The sequence below is a fragment of the Monocercomonoides exilis genome, assembly GCF_001643675.1.
Source record: "Monocercomonoides exilis strain PA203 chromosome Unknown scaffold44-821271, whole genome shotgun sequence".
Classification (NCBI taxonomy): domain Eukaryota; phylum Preaxostyla; order Oxymonadida; family Polymastigidae; genus Monocercomonoides; species Monocercomonoides exilis.
This window is the reverse complement of record NW_027150589.1, coordinates 548,235-569,875: the sequence shown is the minus strand read 5'-3', so window position 1 is coordinate 569,875 and position 21,641 is coordinate 548,235. Positions and strand designations below refer to the sequence as shown.

The 21,641-nt window shown below is 40.5% G+C and overlaps 1 protein-coding gene across 1 annotated transcript; it reads left to right on the top strand.

The window, feature by feature from the left end:
• Positions 1-910: 910 nt before the first annotated feature.
• MONOS_4709fu4710 (putative U3 small nucleolar RNA-associated protein 20) lies at positions 911-20,143 on the top strand (the record flags this gene model as incomplete). Its single annotated transcript, XM_067874805.1, has 2 exons — positions 911-2,102; positions 2,408-20,143. 2 exons carry the CDS (start codon positions 911-913, stop codon positions 19,849-19,851), a joined length of 18,636 nt encoding a protein of 6,211 aa, XP_067721963.1. The 3' UTR covers positions 19,852-20,143.
• Between the last annotated feature and the right edge of the window lie 1,498 nt (positions 20,144-21,641).

Genomic DNA, 21,641 nt, shown 5'->3' with positions numbered 1-21,641 from the left:
TTTTTTGATTTTCATTTAGAATGAGAAATAAAAATTCATTGAAAACTACCATTCCTCAATGATACAGGCAAAACAATGAATACTAAAATGTTAAGAATGAAATATATAATTATGAACACTTAAGAAGCACGTAAATTTCATTCTTTTTTTTTTCTGCAAGATGAACTTTAAATAATAGAAAATATTTTCATAATTCATATAAAGAACAAACTTTGGTTCATTTAAATCAGATTGAGGACTATTTCAACTTAATAAAAATTTGTGTGTTATTTGCAACTTTATTTCAAAAATTGATGAACGAATAAAAATTGCTTAAACAAAAGTATGGTTAAGCATTTATGTATAAACATTCAAAAACTTTGAATAAGCAGCAAACAAAAATTCGTCAACAGGGTAATAATGATAGCAAGGATATGATACATAGAATTGTTTGAATTATTTTAGGATATAATTTTCCGTTAAGTTTCTTTGTATAAATGTTCAAATATTGCTTCCCCAAATACTTTAAATTTTTCAAATTAAAAGATCAACAATGTTCCTGATTCTTTATTCTTTAAAGATGATTCGCTGCTTTGGGATACATTCCAAGATGACATTAAAAGTATGAATTGAAAAATCTTAAATATTTTATTTTTTCACTTTTACTATTGCAAACTGTTTCGCAAATGTTTTTAATTTTTTCTAAGATTTATATAATGCAATGGAGGATGGTTCCGTATTGGCTGTGTCAAATTCTATATCAACATTTTTCAATGCTTTGAACAAAAGGAACACTCTTTTGGGAAGTTCGTTGTTTTCGTTACGAAATATTCTTCATATGGCATTGACAAAAAAGAATGGAACTATTCAAGAAGGTAATAAGAAGTTAGAATTGCACCCATCAGAACTGGTTTTTTCGATCAAATCGTTCATGACTTTTGGAGATCTTTCAAAATTTACAGATCTCGGTAGTATTACAACATTTGCTTCAAATGATAAAATTATAGCGATATTTGGTTTTGCTACAACTTCTGTAAATAAGTTATTTGAATCGCTGATATCATCTTTCGGATTTCACATGATGTTTTCAAGCGATGTGCGATTTCAGCCATTTCCTTCGTTTTCGTTGCTTCCAATACAAGCGCATACAATTTTGCAGCGAAGCTTTACGCCTATTTTAGCGTTGGAATCCATTAAGGAATCGCAAACTGTGCAATTTGATGATGATAAAAATGGAGGAGAATCATGGAAAAGCGATAAAACAGAAACAAGCGGATATTCTTCAATCTGTACAAGTGGAGCATTTTATTTGCTGAGCAGCATTTTTGGTTCTATTGATGCAACAGAACGGGATCGGATTATTGACCCTTCAATGGAATTTCTCTCAACGGCAGACTCCAATGAAGTTAATGATGAAAATGATAGAGAAGAGAATGATCAAAAATTCAGATTGGCTGAACGAGTATTTGCTGCAAGACAAGCAGAAGAACAGAATGGAAAGGAGACGCTCTTCACACAAGCAGAAATAGAGATTATGAGTGTGATTCGCCTGTGCACAGACTTTGCCAATGCATCTCTGCAATTCACTCAGCTCTGCCACTCGTTCATGTTTCATTTCGCTTCTCAAATTGCAGCAGAGAAAGGCAAAAGCATTGGCAGTCAGGGGAATTCTGCCGGAGCTGCCTCAAAAGAGCAATATAGCTTTTATGAGTCTTCTCCATTTGACGTTCATCCTCTGTTTATCGGATTGTACTGCCAATCGCTGTACACATCAGCCAGCCTTCTGCTTTCGTTGCTTGTTTGCCTCTCTTTTCTTCCACCAACACTAATCACACGTTGGAGATCTTCCTCTGTGAATTCATCATCATCATCATCATCATCATCCTCACAAAATGCACTTAACTATTCTCTGTATTCACTTCTTCCTTCCTTTTCTGACTTGTCCCGTTCGGTTGCTGATGTGCTGCGGAGGATGCATTCACTGCTGTGTTTGTGTCCTTCCAACACAACTGTCGTCGGCTGGGCAGCTGAGACATATTCTGTCCTTCGCGATGTCTACCGCTTCTGCTGCGACCCGCTCTTCACTTCTGCCTCGTCTTTGGATCAGATGAAGGGGAATGATGGTATGACTCTGTTTGAAATGTATACTTTTATTTGAATAACTGAAAATGAACATTGATTTGTTTGAAATTGTTGAAAGAATGTCAAATTGTAAATTTATTTCATTTTCTTGGAATTATGCTTTTATAACTAATGTTGTTAATATTTGAACGTTTTCATTTATTTTTTTATTTTATTTTTTTATTTTTACTTTTTTTTCGTAATGAAATTATTTTGAATTTCCGAATTTTCTGACATGCAATTTCTATGTTTCTGTCAAATACATATATGATTATTCAAAATCAACCATTCTGCTCAACACTCACAGAAATGAAAACTTTCGCCAAGCAAAACAGACATCGCCTTGTTTCTGCTGATGTGCTTCATCTTCTCTTTTCCTTTTTCTCCACTTCTGCTCTTTTGGATGCAGTTCCCGTTCCTTTCCCTTCCAATAGCACATCAGAGTTGATTACACGCTCCACACTCAATTCTACGACTCAGTCTTCTTCTTCTTCCTCTTCCTCTTCCTCCTCCTCCTCCTCCTCCTCTTCCATCTCATCCTCATTGCCATTCATCCCCAGCACTCCTTCCATTGGCATTCTCACAATGCTCACTCCGCTCATCTCTTCCGAAGACACACTCGCCCGTTCAGCTGCACTGAGACTGCTCTGTCTGTTTGCTCCTCTGCCTTCACTCGACATGCTCTTCAGAGAGCAGACTGCTTCTGATACAGACAAAATAGAGGGAAAAGATGGAACAATGGATATTCAATCATCAGAAGATGGAAAGAAGATCTTGACTGAAATGAAAGAAGAGAAAGAAGATATCAAAGAAGAAGAGGAAGGGAAAGAAACTAAAGAAGAAAGTGGAACATTCAAAGAAATACCAGGTGAAGCACCTGAACAGCGGAAAAAGCGACTCCAACGATGGCGAAAAAGGATGAAGCTGAAGGAGAAGAAGAAAGTGGAAGAGGCTGCGATGAATGCTGCTCTTTCAATCACTTCCTCCTCCTCTTCTTCTTCTTTATCTAAGGTTTCCTCCTCCTCCTCCTCCTACTCATCCTCTGCCTGCTGTTCTGTTCTTCATGATCTGCTGGAGGTATCTCTGATGAGCGAGATTATCCTCCACACAACTGGCGACTATGCAGATTTGAGGGAGAAAGGACTGCCTCTGCTGGAAGAGAGAGAGAAGACACAGAGAGAAAGAGTGAGAGACAGAAGAGCCATTCAGAGGAGAGCAAGATTGAGAAGACAGAGAAATGAGAAGAAGAAGAAGAAGAAGAAGAAGACGGAAAATGACAGTTCGACGAAGAAAGACGAGGATGAAAACAAAATGGAGCAGAGTGAGGAAGAAGGGGTTGAGAACAAAGAAGAAGAAGAAGAGGAAAATGAAGAAGATGCTGGAGAAGAGGAGGAAGAGGAAGAGGAAGAAGATGAATTTAGCAGAAGAGCAGAGTCAACTGTAGTTGTGATTCAACCACGTGGTTTGGTTAACCAGGCGAAATGGTCTCCCTCTCGATACAACTACACATATCACACAATTCCACTGCCACTTCCACACTCCCTCTTCCACTTCACTCCATCAGACACTTCATCATCTTCATCATCATCATCTTCTTCTTCTACTACTTCATCTTCAACAACAAATTCTTCTTCTTTGCCACCTCCTTCATCGACATCTTCTTCTTCTTCTTCAATGGAGTCTCTTGTTCTCTCATCTGCCCTGATCCAAGCACCCATCCACAGAGTGATGGAGGATGTGTCCAATGCATATGATGCCTCTCAGAGAATACAGCAGCTGCTTCTGTCTGTTGCATCCAAAATAGAAGCACTGATGGTGCCATTGCAAGTGTGTGAGGATGTCATCGACATGAATGAGACATATGAGAATGGGCAATTGAAGCAGAAGAAAAGTCAAAGTGCTGAACAAAAGAAGAAAACAGGAGAGGAAATTGTCAATTCTCTTGGAACAACAAAGGACGAGTGCCATTTCTCTCATCACTCAATCATGCAGTCACTCAACTCGATACTGAAGAAGATTCCCTCTCGCACATCTTCCTCTTCCTCTGCTTGCCATCCAACGCTCTTCACTTCAGGCTATTCTGCTGTGATCTCTGCATTCTGCACAGCTCTCCTGTCTCTTCCAATGCAGACTGTGTGGAAGCCAGCAATTACTCTGCTGCAGACAATCGTGGCAGCAGAAGAGAGGCTGCGGAGAGAATGGAGCAGCACTCAGACAGCCGCTGCAAATGCTGCTATTTCTGTGATTGCTCCTTCAATTCAGCAGAAATCTGGCTCTTCAATCAGAACTGTGATGGAACAGAATGTTGTCTTGGCTGATGTGCCTGAGAGAGATGTGAGTGATGCTCTGCTTTCGGCGATGCCTCTGAGAGGTGCTGGTTGGATCAGACGGTCTGTTCTGATAGAAAGAGAAGCAATTTGCGAAAGGCAGTTCATGATAATGATGAAGGCATTGCAAGACAGTTTTGTTGGGAAAGATGATGAAGGTGACAGCGATGAAGACAGTTCGAGTGAAATATCTGAGAATGAAGATAGAATTGATGGAAATGCATCAGAAGATAAAGAAATTAAGTCAATTGTTCTTTCTATCAATTCATCCAGTTCATTTAAGCTGATTCCTTTCAGTCTGGCAAATGATTCATTTAAAGATCATTCACTCTATCTTATTGGGCAGAAGACAGTCCAACAGTCCAAGCAAACAGCAGAGGAGCTTCTGTCTCGTGTGAAGAAGCCGCAATCTCAATCTCCTTTGGATGAAAATGCTCCCATTTCACTCATTCTGTTCACTCCACCAAATGCACCGCCTTCTTTGGGCTTCAGAGTGCTTGCTCTGTTTGCAGAAGCCTCGTTCTATGCGCTGTTCAGACCGCAGATACAGCCAATCACAAGATATCTGCCTGTTCTCGATGTGGATGGAGAGAATGACTATGAAGATGAGGAGGATAACTACAACGAGGATGAGGAAGAAGAGGAAGATGATGAAGATGAAGATGATGAAGAGAGCAAGAAGAGGAAAGAGAATGCAAGAAGTTGGAGGCAGTGGATGGGTCTGGCACCAGATGAAGACAAAGAAAGAGCAAAAAGACTGCGTGCACAGAAGATAGCGAAGAGAAGACGAATAGAGCAGGCAAAAGAGAGGAGGAAGCTGTGGATCATGAAGAAATATGGGCTTGTTCCTGAAAAAGAGATAGGGCGAGTGAAGAAGACGAAGGCAGAGTATCTGAAGGAGAAGGCGATGGAGCGGGAGACACGTCTGCAGCAGCAGAGAGAAGGAGAGAGGATAGCTGTGCAGATGCTGTGGAGTCTGTCTCCCCTGTTTACAGCAACTTATTCGTATTCGTCGTGGGTGATGGATGACAGAGTGACGAGTGTTCCACTCAGAATAGAGCAGGCGATGATTGCACTGACTGAGGTGAACAGAGTGATCGTCACGAATGACTTGAAGGAGACACAAGACACTGCTGGAAGACAGCTGCAGTCAAAGGAAGTTGCTCCTATTTCTCGTATTGATACACTGAATCTGTTTTCCATACTACTGGGAAGATTGTTATCTTCTTCAACTTCTCCATTGTCATCATCTTCTTCTTCTTTTTATCTTATTCCATCTTCATATATTGCTCTTCGTTTGCATCGCTCTATCCGCATCCATCCATCAGTCCTGTCTTCGAAGAGAGCGCCGATCACCTTCTCTTCTTTCTCTTCCTCTCTCTTTGTGTCTCAGCCCATGATTTCTGGCACGATGTCTGCTGGTTGTGTGGAATGGTATGGCTGTTGGGTGATTGAGTGGTTCTGTCTGTTTCTGCAGTGCGTGTCTGCCTATCATTCATTCACTTCATCTTCAAACAGAACAGCTATGAGCTTCGACAGCTCTGCTTTGTCTCCCTCTGCACTGGCTGTGTTGAGAGAGCTGCAGAGGCAGAAGAAGCAATCTAACAGAAAGGCAATCGGAGCTCCTGTGATTGAAGAAATCCAACAAGACACAGAAAAGATCAAAGACAAAGAGGGAATTGATACAACTTCTGAAAGAAAAGAACAGAGCATTCAAATGGCAAGCTTTGATGCTTCAACTGCTCTGACTCTTTCTCGTCCGAAGAATAAATCTCGCTCGCCGCCTGCTTTGCATGTGCGTTCTGTGCCTCCAAAACTGGCCAATACCGTTCTTCTCTCATTTCTCAAGCTGCTTTCTTCATTCCGAGCGCTGCATCATCCACTTCTGGCAACACATTCGAGGCTTTTGTGGCTGATCTTGCAGCGTCTGCTGCCTTCTTCTGATGCAGATGTGCAGAAGTTGTGTTTGGAGTGCATATTCCTCTTCAACAGCCCTGCTCTGATTGCACAGAAGGAGAAGCTGTTGAATCTGACTGATGACAGACTGTTCAGAAATGCATTGACTACTCTTTCTATCAGCGGAAAGGGACAAATGGATGAGGAAGAAGAGGAAAGAGAGGAGGAGGAAGGAGAAGGAGAAGGAGAAGAAGGCAAAGAAACAGCAATCACAAAAAGATCTGATGCTTCTGCTCGGAAAGTCAAAGAAACAATATCTAAAATGCCAACTCTTCAACCATCGAACGAAAGACAGCTATTGATTGGAGTTATTTCTCGTGTCTTGTTTGGGGCAGCATTCAGAAGGAAGTTTGTGAGGCAGCACAAAAGCAAAGGGAAAGGATGGATGCAAACGAGGAGAGCAGCCGTGTTCACGTTTCTGTCGACGTTGGAGTCGCCTTTTGAGCTTCTGACGTCGATGGCGCTGATGCTGAACCCGCTGCAGCCTCTTCTGCTGGCAGCGAATGAGAAGGCAGTGAAGGAGCTCATGCAAGCACAGCAGGGGAATGAACAGAATGAGGAGGAAGAAGATGAAGGAGAAGACGGAAAGCAAGGGAAGAAGAAAAAGAAGCAGAAGAGTGGAATAAATCTGAAGCTGATAACAGAAGAAGACATGTTCACTCGTCTTCTGCAGAGGATTGTATTCTTCTCTTCCTCTTCCTCTTCCTCTTTGGATCCTTCTGTTCCATCTTCTCTCTCATTCAATCAGCAGTCTGGTTTCTGCCTTCCTTCACACAAATCAGAAAGTGGGCTGTCTCAATATGAACTCTACCAACAGAGACAGCAGCTGTTTCTGTCTGTTCTGCATCCAACTTATGTGCCCACACCAGAAATATATTCAAAGCATCGATATCCTCAGAATACACAGCCAGAATTGTTATCTGATGCATCAAATTCATCCAACACCGCAACATCAGAAGCTGCTGCAAATGCAATTTTTGATTCAACTTCTGCGTTTCAGTATCTGTCAACAATCATCAATGTGTTCAATTCAACGCTCATAACAAGCTCAGCCACAAAGCTTTGCTTAGGAATTCTGAATACTTTTGAGGCACTCTTGACATCGATGTCCTCTCTTCTGCATCCATTCATTCCACTTCTCTCTTCTGTCGCTGCATTGATGCTGTTCATGTCCACTGGCCGTGCTGTCTCGTGTGATGAGCGCATTAAACGAATCAACAGCGAGATTAAAAGAGAAGGAAAAGAAGAAGAAGAGCAAATGTTTGAAATGGAGTTGGAACGAATGAAGGAAGAAAACGAATCTGTGAAAGAGGAAGAGGAGAAGGATGAAGAAAAGGAAGAAGACGATGAAAGCGAGAAAGAAAAAGAAGATGATGAAGACGAAGAAGAGGAAGAAGAGGAGGAAATAGAAGAAGAGGAAGATGATGATGAAGTGTCTGATTCAGAAGCAATTGCATCGATGAAGCGAGACAAAAAGCGCAAGCGGTTGCTTTCAATGTACAGCAAAGAGAAAGTGAAGTGGAATGAGCTGAGGCAGCTGAGCATCAAACTCATCAACACGTTGCTGTCTGGCTTCACTCAATGCTTCCCATTTGCCGTGGCTCCATCAAAAGAGACAAAGAATAGCAGCACTAATGCAACAACATCTGAAAGCAGTTTGTTGGTGAAGGATTATGCACCTGAGAGTGTGTTTGCATATCATTGCATATTTGCTTCGCTTCAAGCAGGATATCTTGCTCCTATGAAAGTGTCACAAGATGATATGATGGCATCTTCCTTGTCTTCATATTCGATGTCAACACTCAGACATTCTGAGCTTCCTTCTCTTCTTGTCAACCCTCTTCCGCCATCAATCATCACCCTCATCTCCACTCTTTCTGCTTCGCCTGTTTTATCTTCTACTCTTGTTGCATTGGACACCCCCTTCTTTGCTCCTCTGATGCCTTCTGCTGTTTCCATGCTGACTGCATTCATTGGAGGAGGAAATGGAAGAAAGATAGAAGATATCATTAAAGAAGCAGCTGTCGCAAATAAGGCAAAGGAGAAAGGCATAAAAGAAAAGGAAATGGACATAAAGGATAAAGAAGATGAAGAGAATAAGATGGATTCCGATAAAAGCGGAATAGAAGTTGAAGATGAAGAAGAAAAAGACGTCTTGGAAATCGAAGAAAAAGAAGCAATAGATGAACAAAATAAAGATGAAAATGAAGAAGAAGGCGATGAATTGGTTGAAGGACCTGTTGAAGGGGATCAAGAAGATATTGCTTCAATTGTCGAAGAGCCAGAAAACCTCATTGAAGAGAATGAGGAATCAAAGAACGCTGAGCAAACTGAGACTTCAACAATAGCATCAAACATAACTTTGTCTTCATCACCTTCACAAACTTCTCTATCAATTCCAAAGAAATCATCAAAAACAGCATCCAAACCAAATTATGTTCAGCCACCTCGTTCGTATTCTTCTTCAACTGCATCATCTGCAAGCCGCATTCCATTAAGTGCCCAACAGATTAAATCTATTGAAACAGTTCTTTCTTTCGTTGAGTCTGTCTTTGAGCTTGCCACACCTGCTTTGACAGCATCTTCATCATCTGTTTCGTCGAACTTCAACGATAACTCAAAAGAAAATCAAAATGCCACAGAAATTTCTTCTCAAACCAAAAGCGGATCAGTCAGAAAAACTGGTGTTTTGACTAGCAACATGCTGAGGCTCATTAATGGGCAGTTGATTGTTCCATCTCTCCATTCGTCTCTTTCGATGCTTCTTTCCTCGCTTCAGCTGTTGATCTGCCGTCTTCTCCAGATTGATGTGTCTGCTAATCCAGACACATTCTTCTCAACAGCTTCTTCTTCATCTTCTTCTTCGTTCTCTTTCGATCTCAAATCAAAAAGGAAAGTGAAGTTCACTCCACTCGCCAATCGTGTCCTCTCTCTTCTTGCTGTTGTTGCTCCAATGGCTGATGCTGGCACTTCTCTTGTTAAACAGAATATTTCATCTGTCGCTGAAAGCGACGTACAGCCTACAACAATGATACGTTCTGTTCCATTTCCTTGTTCTCTTCTTCCATTCGTTCTGAGCTCCACTGACTTAACCTCCATCCGCTCTCAACTGGCGAGTCTGTCTTTGTCGCTCCTTCCTTTCTCTCCTCTTTCCCAGCACCACACTCTCCTTCTAGCATATGGGTGTTGCGTTGCTTCTGTTCCTATTTCAGTTCTTCTGAAATCTCACACTCGCCGTCTTGCCCAGCTTCTGCTTGTTGTTCCTCCATTGTTTGGTGAAACAGATCAGAAAAAGATTGAGATGTCGAGAGTGAAAGGAGGATCAGCAGGAAAGCTGAAGAGTAAGAAAGAGAAGAAGGCACATCTTGCTGCACTGAAGAAGAAGAAGGAGAATGAAAAGAAGAAGCGAAGGGCTGCTGGTCTGAGTGATGGAGAAGATGAGGAAGATGATGATGATGAGCTCACTGATGATGATGAAGCAAGCGAAGAAGAGCAGGATTTCATGGATGATGCAGAAGACATTGGTGATGCCAGACTTCCATTCGTCCGATCGCTTATCCAACATTATTCACTCAGAACATCTTCGAATCCATCCATTGTTCCTCCTCTGTGCCTCTCAACTCGACAGCAGCTGTGTGCAACAATAGAAACTGTATCCGTATTAGTTGACAACCACTTCAAAGAATCCGAACAAGAAAAATTGAGTCAACAGAATTATGGAGCATCACAAAAAGAAAGGAGTTATCATACTTCTATAAAGTTTATGTTGACAAGTGATGAAGTGAATGCGATCAAATGGGTCGCAAAGATGATTCAGGAGATGAACTCTGTCGATTCGCGTGTTGTTGCAAATGAACCAGATGTTGACAGAAGAGTGGCTGCCCATCGGGAGGCTGCACAGTTTTTCGAACAAGCTGGTGGAGTGTTGGAACAGTTAGCAGAGGAAGGAGAACAAAACAGTATCGATGAAAAGAATGTTAAGACACTTGGTGATGAAAAATCGGATGAGAACAGGATGGAGGAAGATGTTGCAGAAAGTCAAATTATGAAGCAGCAAGCAAATTCATCCACCTCTTCAGCCAAGAAGCTTCGAAAGATTGAATCTCAAAAAATGAGTGGCTCAATCTCATCTCCTCAAAAATCGAGCATACCTCCAACAACTCCATATCTCATTGCACATCCACATTTGAGGGGAGTGTGGATGATCCTCTTAAGCCAATTGTGTGTTGACATGCGCTGTTCAATCGTCACTCTTCGCTCGTCTGCTTGTTCTGCACTCAAAAGCTCGATTGTCGCTTCAGAGTTACTGGAACATCCTTTAAAACAGACAGAAAACGAGACGTCTGCTCCATCAGTTTCTATTCAACTAACTTCAAAGCGTGTTGAGCCTGCAGCTGTTTCGCTTACGAAAGCAGTAATATCCACAGATGTTCTGTCGAAGATGCTTCGTGTTGTGCTTATTCCCGAAGTCAAGCAGCTAATTGTGTCTGAAAATGAGTCTGTTCAAAGAGATGCTCTTTCTCTCTTCTCTCTCTTTGTGCGATATATGCCTCGTCTCTTCCCTGACTTGCAGCAGCTTATTTACAGACCGCAAGAACAAATACAACAGGAGATAAAAGCGATTAAAAGTTCTTCAAAGCCAAATCAAATTTCACTCTTTGCACATTGCAGAACCACACGTGATGAAGACTTCTTCTCAAATATGTCTCAATCGCATCCAACGAAACAGATAAGAGCGCACATTCTGTTCAGAGAAGCATTGAAAAGATGTGAAGATGAGAAGAAAAGAATCGAACTTGAAGCAAAGAAGAAAACGGAAGCAATGTTGGCAAAAGCCCAACAGAAAAGGAATTCTAATGAGAAAGCCTCTTCTTCTGATCAAAACAAGATGGATATTGAATCTGATAATTCGACAGGAGCATCTGCTAACGTTGCTCCTTTGCAAGCAGATATATCAATTGTCAAAGCAAGTCCAGCAGACAAAACGTATCAACTAATTCCATTTTCTGAGAATCATCTCATTTCGTATTTCCTTCCACTTTTCATCCACCAAGCCATCGAACTGAGCGATTCATTCACATACGAAAAAGTATCATTCCAAGCACAACTGACATTAAAAGCAATCGCCTACACAATTTCGTGGCAGAGTTATTCATCTCTTCTGTCACGCTTTTTGATTCTTGTGAAGAGGCAGCCAAGAAGCGAACGGATTCTCCTGAAGATCATCTCTGGATGGCTGGATGCGTGGCACTTCCACGTGGTGAGTGGCATTGAGTATGCTGAGCAGAAGGAGAGTGAGCGAATGATGAAGGTTAAATCAAAGAAAGAGAAAGGAGACAAAGAATATTTGAAGTTCGAAGAAGAGCAAGAAAAGTTATTGCTGCAGAATGAAACAGCTGAAGAAAAGAGATACAGAAAAATGCAGCAGAAAAAACAGTTTTTGCAAGTGAAGTTATCTCGTCGCATCGTCAGTGGATTGTCTAAGCATCTTCTTCCGATGCTTCTGTCTCTTGTAGATACACTTGATCCAACAGTTTCTGTCCTGACTGCCTTTGAGCAAGACACAGGTCTGTATACAACAGATGGTAAAGGATCAAGTGGAGTGCTACACACATCAACACTTGGCTCAGGATCAAAGAAGAGAAGGTCCAAAGGAGGAGAAGATGATGGAGAGGCAGATGGTCAAGCAAGCAGGAAGAAAAAGGATTCAGGAGACAACGACAACAAAGTCGGACTTGCTCGCCTTGGAGCTGCAGTGGCTGTTGTGAAGCTCTTGAAAAAACTTCCTTCATCAACAGGACTTCTATCTCTTCATTTCCCTAAGCTTGTGCTATCTCTTTGTGGCCATCTGAAATCAAAGGAAGAAGCCATTAGAAATGCAGTGAGGAAGGCTGTTGTTGATGTGGTTGATGTGATGGGGCCACTTTACTTTGGGTTTATGGTGCAGGAATTGAGAAGAACGCTGACAAGAGGGTATCAGGTGCATGTGCTGAATTGTACCGTGAGAGCAATGCTGGAAAGGCTGGTGGAAAGAGAGAAGAGGTATTTGAGGCGGAACGGACTGGCCGTTTTGAGTAAAAGGAAGAAAGAAAAAATGAAGAGGAAAGAGCAAAAGATGCTGAGAGAGCAGAAAAAGATGGAAAGAAAAAGCAAAAAAATGAATGAAACAAAAGGAGATGTGAAGGAAGAAAATGAGGGTGTTGATGATGAAGAGAATGAAGATATAAGTGAAAGTGAATCGGAAAGTGGATTTGGAGATTTGCTCGATAAAGAAGAAGACGCTGTTGATGGGGCTGGAGAAGATGATGAAGGAAACATTATGCAAATGGAAGGGGAAAACAACAAAAAAGAGAAAAGTGAAGCTGAAAAACAAGAAACTGCAGAAGAGAAAGAAGAGAAACAAATTGAAGCAACTTTCTCATCTTCAGTTGATCCTTCAAAAATCGAATCAAATGTGCCTATTCTTCCTGATGGAGGAATTGACTACTGCCTTCCTGAACTGACAGAAATAGTGATACGAGAAATGTTTGGCACGCAAGCTGACGAGAAAGAGGTGAAGAAGTTGGCAAGCAAATACTTTGAGATGCGGCGTGTGCATGGATACGACATTCTGGCATTTGCTGGACAGCTCATCCGCGATTTTGATGGGATTCTAGTTATGATCGATCGGCTGAGTGAAGTTCTTCTTGATTCACACGATGCAAAGACTCATTCAAAAGTGAGGGAGTCATTCACTCGCCTGACACAAGGACTGTCTGCCAACCCGTGGATTATATCGACATCTATCACTTTGAATGATATAGAGAAAATGACACTGGAAAAAGTATCGCGTTCAACAAGCTCTAATGAATCAAGTAAGTCAAGTTCCGCTTCAAAAATTAACTTATCGAACAATCAATCTTTGCAGCACATGTTGAATGGGCCACGAAGATTCCTTTCTTTTGTGGTGGAGTCGATTTATGCTGTATTTGAGCGAGAGTCTGAGAAAGATATAAGCAAATTGCTGCCGAAAGAGCTTGTGCACTGGAAAAGAGAGTACAGTCACTGGGAAATGCAGCGTGATGTTCTTGTTCAATTGTGGGGAGTTTCCATCCAAAGAACAGATGATCAAAGCACAGCATCGAACAAGGCAAAATCAAAGTCTGCATCTTCATTCATTGCAAACTCGATGATTGGTGCTGCAAAAGAAAGAATGAGAATGAAGCAATTCAACTTGGCTCCTTCTTCTTCTTCAATCTACCTCCAAAGCGCAAATGATGCAAAGCAAGCTTCTTCTTCTTCTTCCTCATCATCATCAGGCTTTTCATCGTTTGCAATTGATGGAGAAGAGATCGATACAGCTCATTTGGGAACAAAAATGATTGTAGATGAAGAACGCGGCATTGTTAGCTACGTACACAACATCGAATACAACAAGCAGGATTACTATGCAACACCAGACAGAGGCACAGGAAAGTTCTCTTTTGGTTCTGCTGGCAACATTGGCTTGTCTGCTATCAGTGGAATGCGAAAGAGTGATTCAGTTAATGATCAAACAGAAGAAATGATAAAGAAAGGTACAGCTGTGCTTACGACTGCATCAAACTTATCTCTCACTTCATCTGGCAGAACATTAACTGGAAAGCAGATTGTGACAGAGAACGGAGAAATTGTAGCGATGAAGGTGAGTGAAAAGGATCTTCTTCTCATTCCAGCAGAGCCTCCACGAGCCGGCACAATATACACTGCCCCTGTTGAGGAATCGAAGCGGTCAAAAGCGAAGAAAGAGATAATTTGCGAGTTTGCATTGGAGATGTTGTGGATGTTCTTGAAGAATGATCGATTCCAAATTGCTTCTGAAAAAGAGACGAATGAATTGAGATTGCTTGCTGACAGAGACGAAGGCATCAAGAAGTCTGAAAAATCAAATTCAAAAGCACAAAGCTCAAAGAATAGTTCTTCTTCTTCACTTGTAATTCCTTTAACAAAGAATTTAACTCAAAAGCAATGGAGCAAGAAGTATTTATCTACTCCTCCGCTCACTGCTGAAGAGCTTTCTTTGTCTCTTCTTCCTGGTCTTGTTCTGACAATTGATGACCAACGAAGTGACACACTTGTTCATCTTGCATTGCGTTCAATCTCTCAAATTTTGCAGCTTCAATTTCCAAATCTGCCGCCTCATCCACCACTTGATGAAGTTGATGAAATGCAGCGAATTGAAGATGCAAAAGAAAAAACGAAGCAATACAAACGGGAAGGGAAAGAGAAAGAGGTGAAAGTGCGGAAGAAGAAGCGATATTTGGCAGCAGAATTGCAGGAAATCGAATTGACTGCTTTGCCAACATTCAGACAGGAGCTGTTTGCAACAGGCGATCCAGGAAGAAAGATTGTTCCTTTGATCAAGCAGATTGCATCACCTGACTCAACTCTCGGGGAAGCTGCAATGGAAGACTCTGCAAAGGAGCATGAGGGAAAGAAAGTGAAAGTCGAAAGCAAAGAAATGGAAGTTGACATAAAAGAAGAGGATGATGATGATGCGCCTGCAGAGACTCAAACAGTCAAATCATCATCGGCTCTTTCGAAAACGCAATTCAAAAAGCAATCTGATGCAATGTTGCAAAAAGAGAAGAAGAAAGCATCTTCTCTCTTCTCTCGTCTGCCTCAGTGGATAAAGGAGCTTCCAAGCCGAGTGACTCTCCTTTCTGTTCGTCCGTTCATCTGCAACTCCATTCAGCTGCACAGATACTTGCATCGAGCACGCAAACAGCTCTCACCCCCTCTTTTTGTCATCATCAACGAGACACGCAGTGGAGTGAGTGGAGCTGGGAGTGGAATCATCGATGGATTGGGACCAGCTGGAATGGGCGGCAAAATGAGAGCTGACGAAAGAGCAGAAAAAGCAGCAGCATTCTCTCAGGCTGCCTATAATGCAATGACTGCGCTGGTATCCACACACGCACTTATCGCTGAACAAGCAGAGAAGCAGAAGGAAATCGAAGAAGCCAATGAAAATGAAATGAAAGAGGAAGAATTTAGCAAAGACGATGAAGAGATGGGTATGTTTGAGGAAGGATTTGGTGCAAAATTACGAGAGAAATCGCTTCGAGAGATTACTTCAACATGGGAATGGCTGCTTTTAACAGAAATTGGCATAAATCCACTTTCAAGAGAGAAAATAGAAAGCTACAAACAACGACAAAAATTGAAAAGAAGTGGCCTTGCTTATTACAATGAAGAAGATGATGAGGATGATGAAGATGGTGATTCCAAAGGAGTTTTGGTTACTTCAGATGGAAGAGTAATTAAGAAATCTCAATCAGGAGGATCTTATGGGCGTTCGTCATCTTCAAGTGGCAACAGGAAATTAAAATCAATCGCAAAAAGCTCTCTTTTCACAGATTCTCAACTGGGAATGCTTGTCAATCTTGTCACGTGTGATGTAAATGAGCTGATTGGCACGACCACAACATCAACATTCGTTGTGAGCGATGAAACTCAAAGAGAATTCCGAACAAGGAGACAAATGGCAGCTCTCTCCTTGCTGAAGGCATTGCTTGTACTGAGAGTGATGGGTATAGAAATGTACAGTCTTATGGACTCTGCTTCTAATCTTATGCTTAATGCCTCTACAACCACAGTCGAGGTGAGAAGAGTGCTTGGGCACTGTTATCTTTACTTCCTTCTGCATTATCCTCTGACTGAATCCAAAATACGCTTCCATCTCACAAAGCTGCTGACTGTACTGGATCACTCACAGCCTGAAGCCAGACTAACTGGCATCGATTGCATCACTCAGCTGGTTCTGCGCTTTCCATTTGAGTTTGTAGCAAACGAGGCAGCAATGCTTTTGATGAACTTGGCAGCTCGTTTGGCAAAAGAAGACTACGGAAAGCCACTTGAGGCATTGCGAAGAACAATTTCCATTCTTCTTTCTCGATGCGGACCAGAACAATTGACTCAGATCGTCAAAATGTTGCAGGTTTGGCTGAAGAACATTTACGAATCGAATGAAATGGAACAAGACTCAGCTGAGCAAAATGACCACTCAACCGAAAAGAAGAAAAACAAGAAACAGCAGAAGAAGAAAGATAATCGCGGTGCTTCTGAGCAATTGCAAAAATCAACGCAATTCGCAACATCAAAGCAAAACAAGAAAGATGCAGATGAAGAAAGTGAGGTTGAAGAGTCAGAACTTGGGGATTCCAATGAAAATGAAGCAGATACAAGCGATTCAGAGTCAACGAGCGATAGCGAAGCTGATGAACAGCATCTACAGCAAAGATTATCAGCTTTACGAGGAAATGGAAAGAAATTTATCGTTGCCCATTCGGCAGATGAGCTTCAAAGCCCCACTCTTACTGCAACCTCTGCTGTGGCATTGAGAATTCTCCCAATTCTTCTGATGACATTGTCTGTCACATTCAAAGAGCGGCTGATGTTTGGATCGACTATTGTAGTTGGAAAAAGCAGATTGCGTGGAAATAATTCTGAGTTGCTGTTTGAGCAGATGGCGCTGCCAGAATTGAACGAGCTTCTACCAATAATCGGGTCAGACCAATGCGTTGAAATACCAAATCTGAAGTCAATCGCGTATTTCAATCAGCCAAAAGTGACGCTTTTACCTTCGGCATTGAAAATCATTGCGCATTCTGTGAGAGATGACATGTCTTCAGACAATTCGTTTGCATCTGAGCAAAACAACGAAACTGAATCGGAGCAGCAAGATCCATACACAACAGCAGCATTGCTTGCTGAATCAAAGTATGCTACAATGAATCCACGAGCAACATTTCCACGTTGGCTGTCTCTGTGCACAATTGAATCATCACCTCCTGATTGGCATAAGCACGCTGAGAACACACTCATTAAGCCACCGTTGATTCAGATTCTTCCTGATACTCTATCAAAAGTGTGTCAAACACTATCTGCAGCACTTATGGAAGCAGAATGGAGAGCTGAAAAGCATGTGCAGCATCTTCACAAGCAGTTTAACAAGGAAAAGGGACTTCTGATTCAGATGGATAGAGCAATTGAGAGAGGGGCATTTGTATTTGAAAAGACGAAGAAATTTAATAACAAAAGAAGACGAAGGCATTCCGGCAAAAAACAGTTGCAAATGATGAAAGATAATGAAGAGAACATAGCAATATCTGCTTCTGTATCTGATGATAATGATAAGATGGACATGATTGAATCGAGCGAAGAATCAAAAGAGGATCTTGAAGATGATGAGTCCAACGAAGAAGAAGAGGAAGAAGAAGAAGAAGATGAAGAGGAAGATGAGGAAGAAGAAGAAGAAGAAAGTGAGGATGTCAGCAGCAGTATAGGAGAAGATTATAACGATGCACGCAAAGAAACATCCGAAAAAGAGAAATTGGGAGCAAATGAAAAAGAGATGGTCTCAAAGGAAGATGCAATGGAAGATGATGAAAACAACAAATCTTCAAAAGAAATTGATAGTCGAATAGCATCAGACGAAGCAATGGATGCAGATTTGTTTGCACTCAGTGGAACTGCCTCATCACCAATTCCTTCTCCTTCTCCTTCACCTTCACCTTCACCTTCTCCATCCAACACTTCAATAGCTCCACTTCGCCAATCTAAAAAAGCACATCAACAGCATTCACAACAGCCTTCTAAAGAAAAAGTGAAAGAAAAATCTCTTTCTTTATCCGCCCAGATGAAGATTCAGATGAAGACAGAGATTGCAAAGATTGATGATCCACTTGTAAGACAATTCTTATCTCTTCCGCCCTCATCGCAAGCTGCCTTGTTCAACTCACTTCCTCCAAGCCAAAGAGCAACTGTGCTTGCATTCAGAAAGCGCGTTGGAGATTTGGAGGAAGCAGTGAAAAATGCAGAAATTGCAATGGAAGAAAGAAGAAAGGAAGGGCTGAGGATGAGAGAGATCGAGATTGCAAAGGAGACAAACCAGGTGCTTTGCTTAGTAGCAGACATTTTGTGTAGTAGTGCGTCAATTATGATTAAGAGCAAGACAACAAGCAGCTGGGTTTCGAGGGGAAGAAGAGCAGAAACAGATGACTTTCTAAACAAAAATGGAAGAAAAGCTCTGTTTTGTGCAGTGTGTGCTGTGCCTTCCATTTGGGATGTTGTGGTTCAAGGCATCCGAAGCATACGAACTTCGAGCGTTATTTCATCTGTTCAATTAATTGGTTTTGCCACTTTTTATATCCAGTGCTTCATTGATGAGCTCACACAGAAAAAGAAAGGAAAATCGACAAAAGAAGCAATGAATAAAATGGGCACTCCCGCAAGGGATAAAAAAGCACAGAAGCATCCAATGACTCTTGATGGAATGGAGAATGAGCAATCTCAGAGCAATCCTCTTTTGAATGTTAGTGCAGTTCGGCGCGTGTTATTTGCAATGCTCAGAATGCTTCAGTATTCAGTTGAATTAGGAAAGAAAAGCAAAGTTCCTCCAATGCCAAAATATCGTTTCCTTAGAGGAATGTTAGGAGGGAAAAAGCTTAGGCTGAAAAACGGAGGAGGATCAGAGATTGGCAGTGGGATGAACAGCGGATCTCTTGGCGAAGGAAGGACAAGTGCAGTGCCAGCTGCACTTGTTGAGATGGGTGTGGTGCCAACCAGAATGACAGGTAGGGACATTGAAGGCAACAGGCTGCGCGAAATGATCCGCCAAAGAGACGTAATCAGAGAAAGAGTGGAGTTGACTCACAATGAACTCAGCGAGTCGCAGAAGTACATCCAAGGCACAAGGCAAGAAGTTAGCCAACTGCACCAATCTGCAACTGTATTCTTTGTTAATGCACTGATTGGACTGCACATCAGTCGCAGTGTTATGATGGTGGTGAGGAAGAGAGAGGAAGGACTTGACAGGGAGCCTGTTCTGATCTCGCAGTGGGCAGTAAATAAATTGACTTGGTTGTGTAATCCGCATGTGAATTCAAAGCGATGCGTAATCATTCTCCGCGCACTGAATGCATTTGTTGAGTTTATTGCTGCTTCTGCTTTCTCTTCAGAGAGAAGCAGCAATCGAAGCGATAAAAAAGAAGAAACAGCTGTGGGATCTACAGTTGAGCAAAGGAGGTTTATGAGAGAATTCGATGCATATCGTTCAGATGTGTTAGTGTGTGTTGTATCTATGAGCCGATGGACTGAGATTAAAGCAGCACCATCTGATGGAATGAATGTTACAAATCAGATTGGACGTCGTACGCATGGAAATGCTGCTGCAATTGATGCCAAAAAGAGGGCAAAATCTGAATTACTTAAGAAAAAGAGAGAAAGCATTAAGTTGCTGAGAGGGAAGAAAAATGTGAAAGAGCAAATTGAAATAGCATTAAAAGAATTGACGAATACAATTAGGAACGGATGTGGAGGAGGCACTTACGCTGTGTGGGTGAGTGAAGCAAAAGCAAAACGAAAAGAAATGATTGAAGCTCAAAAAATGAGAACTAAAAGCAAAGGCTCCAAATCTAGATCCACATCAAAAATGATAAAAATGTAATTATTTATTGGGCAACCGCGTTGTTTCATTTCATCTGCGTTGGTTGTCAAATATTATTTTTAAAAACATTTCACAGTTTTCAAAAATGAAAAAAAAAAAAGTGTTAAATGGCAAAAATATAAAGCCATAAAGCACAAATTTGATATTTGATAATTATGTTGTTCGTGAAAAAATAATTAAAAAGAGAAATGTTTTTCTAACGTTTCGATTAATTCTTCTTTATTTCAAAAAAGTAACGCTTCAATCACTTTCGAATTTTGTTTATTTTTTGATAATATGCGAACTTGAAATCAACAGAAACCACTTTTTCATAGAAAAATATGTGTTTCTTGTTTTTGAGAGAAAAAGTAAATATTTTTGGATTTTTTTTTTCCCTTTTTTTATTCTATTATTCTGTTTTTGATGTTCGAACACACTTCATCATAAAATAATTTTAATCAAATAAAAACAAACATATTTGACTATATTAGAAATTTGAACTTTTTTCGGAGAATGGATGGTTGAAAAAGTTTTTCATTATTATTGCTAGTGTCAATAATGGTGAACACTTTCAATAACTGTGGAAAGTCGCATTATTTCAACAACCGTTGATAATTGTTTTTTGACAATTAACCCAATTATTCCCTCAACGAATATGAACTAATTAGCCATCGAAAAATGAAACAACTTACTTCCTAGAATAAAGAAACACATTTTTTGTTTTCGGAGAAACTCAAATGAATAAGATTCTCCCTGTTTCTTTGAAAAGAAAAAATAAATTTAATGTGATTTTTTTTTTTGAATTAAATTGGTGATATAAACAATTCGTTTTTGTTCATATTCTTTGAGGGAATAATTGGGTTAATTGATGAAATGATACTATCAACTGTTGTTGAGATTATGCTACTGTCCACAGTCATTGAAAGTGTCCACCCTTATTCACACTTACAATAAAGGAAAAGTTTCAATCAAATGTTCAATGCTTCACAGTTGTTTCAAATGGTCATGTTAACAAAAAAAATGAAATGCAATTGTTTGTTATTCGCATTTCCACTTTTCATTACTCATTCATAACCAATCACAACAAACATTCAATTCTTCAATTTTGATTGAGAAAGTCTGGAATCAAAAATTTTCACCAATAATTTTTCATGCGTTCTTGTGATCGATTTTGCTGATTTTGACAGGAATGCAAATCTTCAAATACAAGTTGTTTTTTGTTGTTCGAATTGTGTGATTGAAAAAATATGATTTCAAAAACTATAGTGTTTTTCTATTTAAATATATGTGGGAAAATACGGTCTTTCAAGCTTTTTTTGTACAAGGCATTAAATAATTGTTTCTCTCATAACTTTATTTCACTTTCTCAGAAAACAAAACAAATTTGATTTTCGTTCCCTTTAACAGGCATCATTGAAATCAAAACAAAAAGTTTTGTGACATTTTTCGAATGTCAAAAAATGGACACATTTTTATTGTCTTATTTTTATACAAAAAGTCAATGAAAAGTCCATAATTTTTTTATGATATTGCAAAAAGAGAAATATTTTGCCCCAAACGTTTCGAATATTAACACATGAACACTGAAAAGTGATAGATCAATTCAAAGAAGCCAGTTCTATGTTTTGTATCTAATTTTCGCTTTTGAAACGATATTCAAACATTTAAAATTTGAAAGAAAATTATTTTGCAAATAATAAAGAATCTTCATTATTACAAACACACAGAAAAAAGTTATGATTTTAGAAAATATCACACAACTAATTAATAACCGATGTTAAACTGATTAATTGCAAGAATTTATCGGAAAT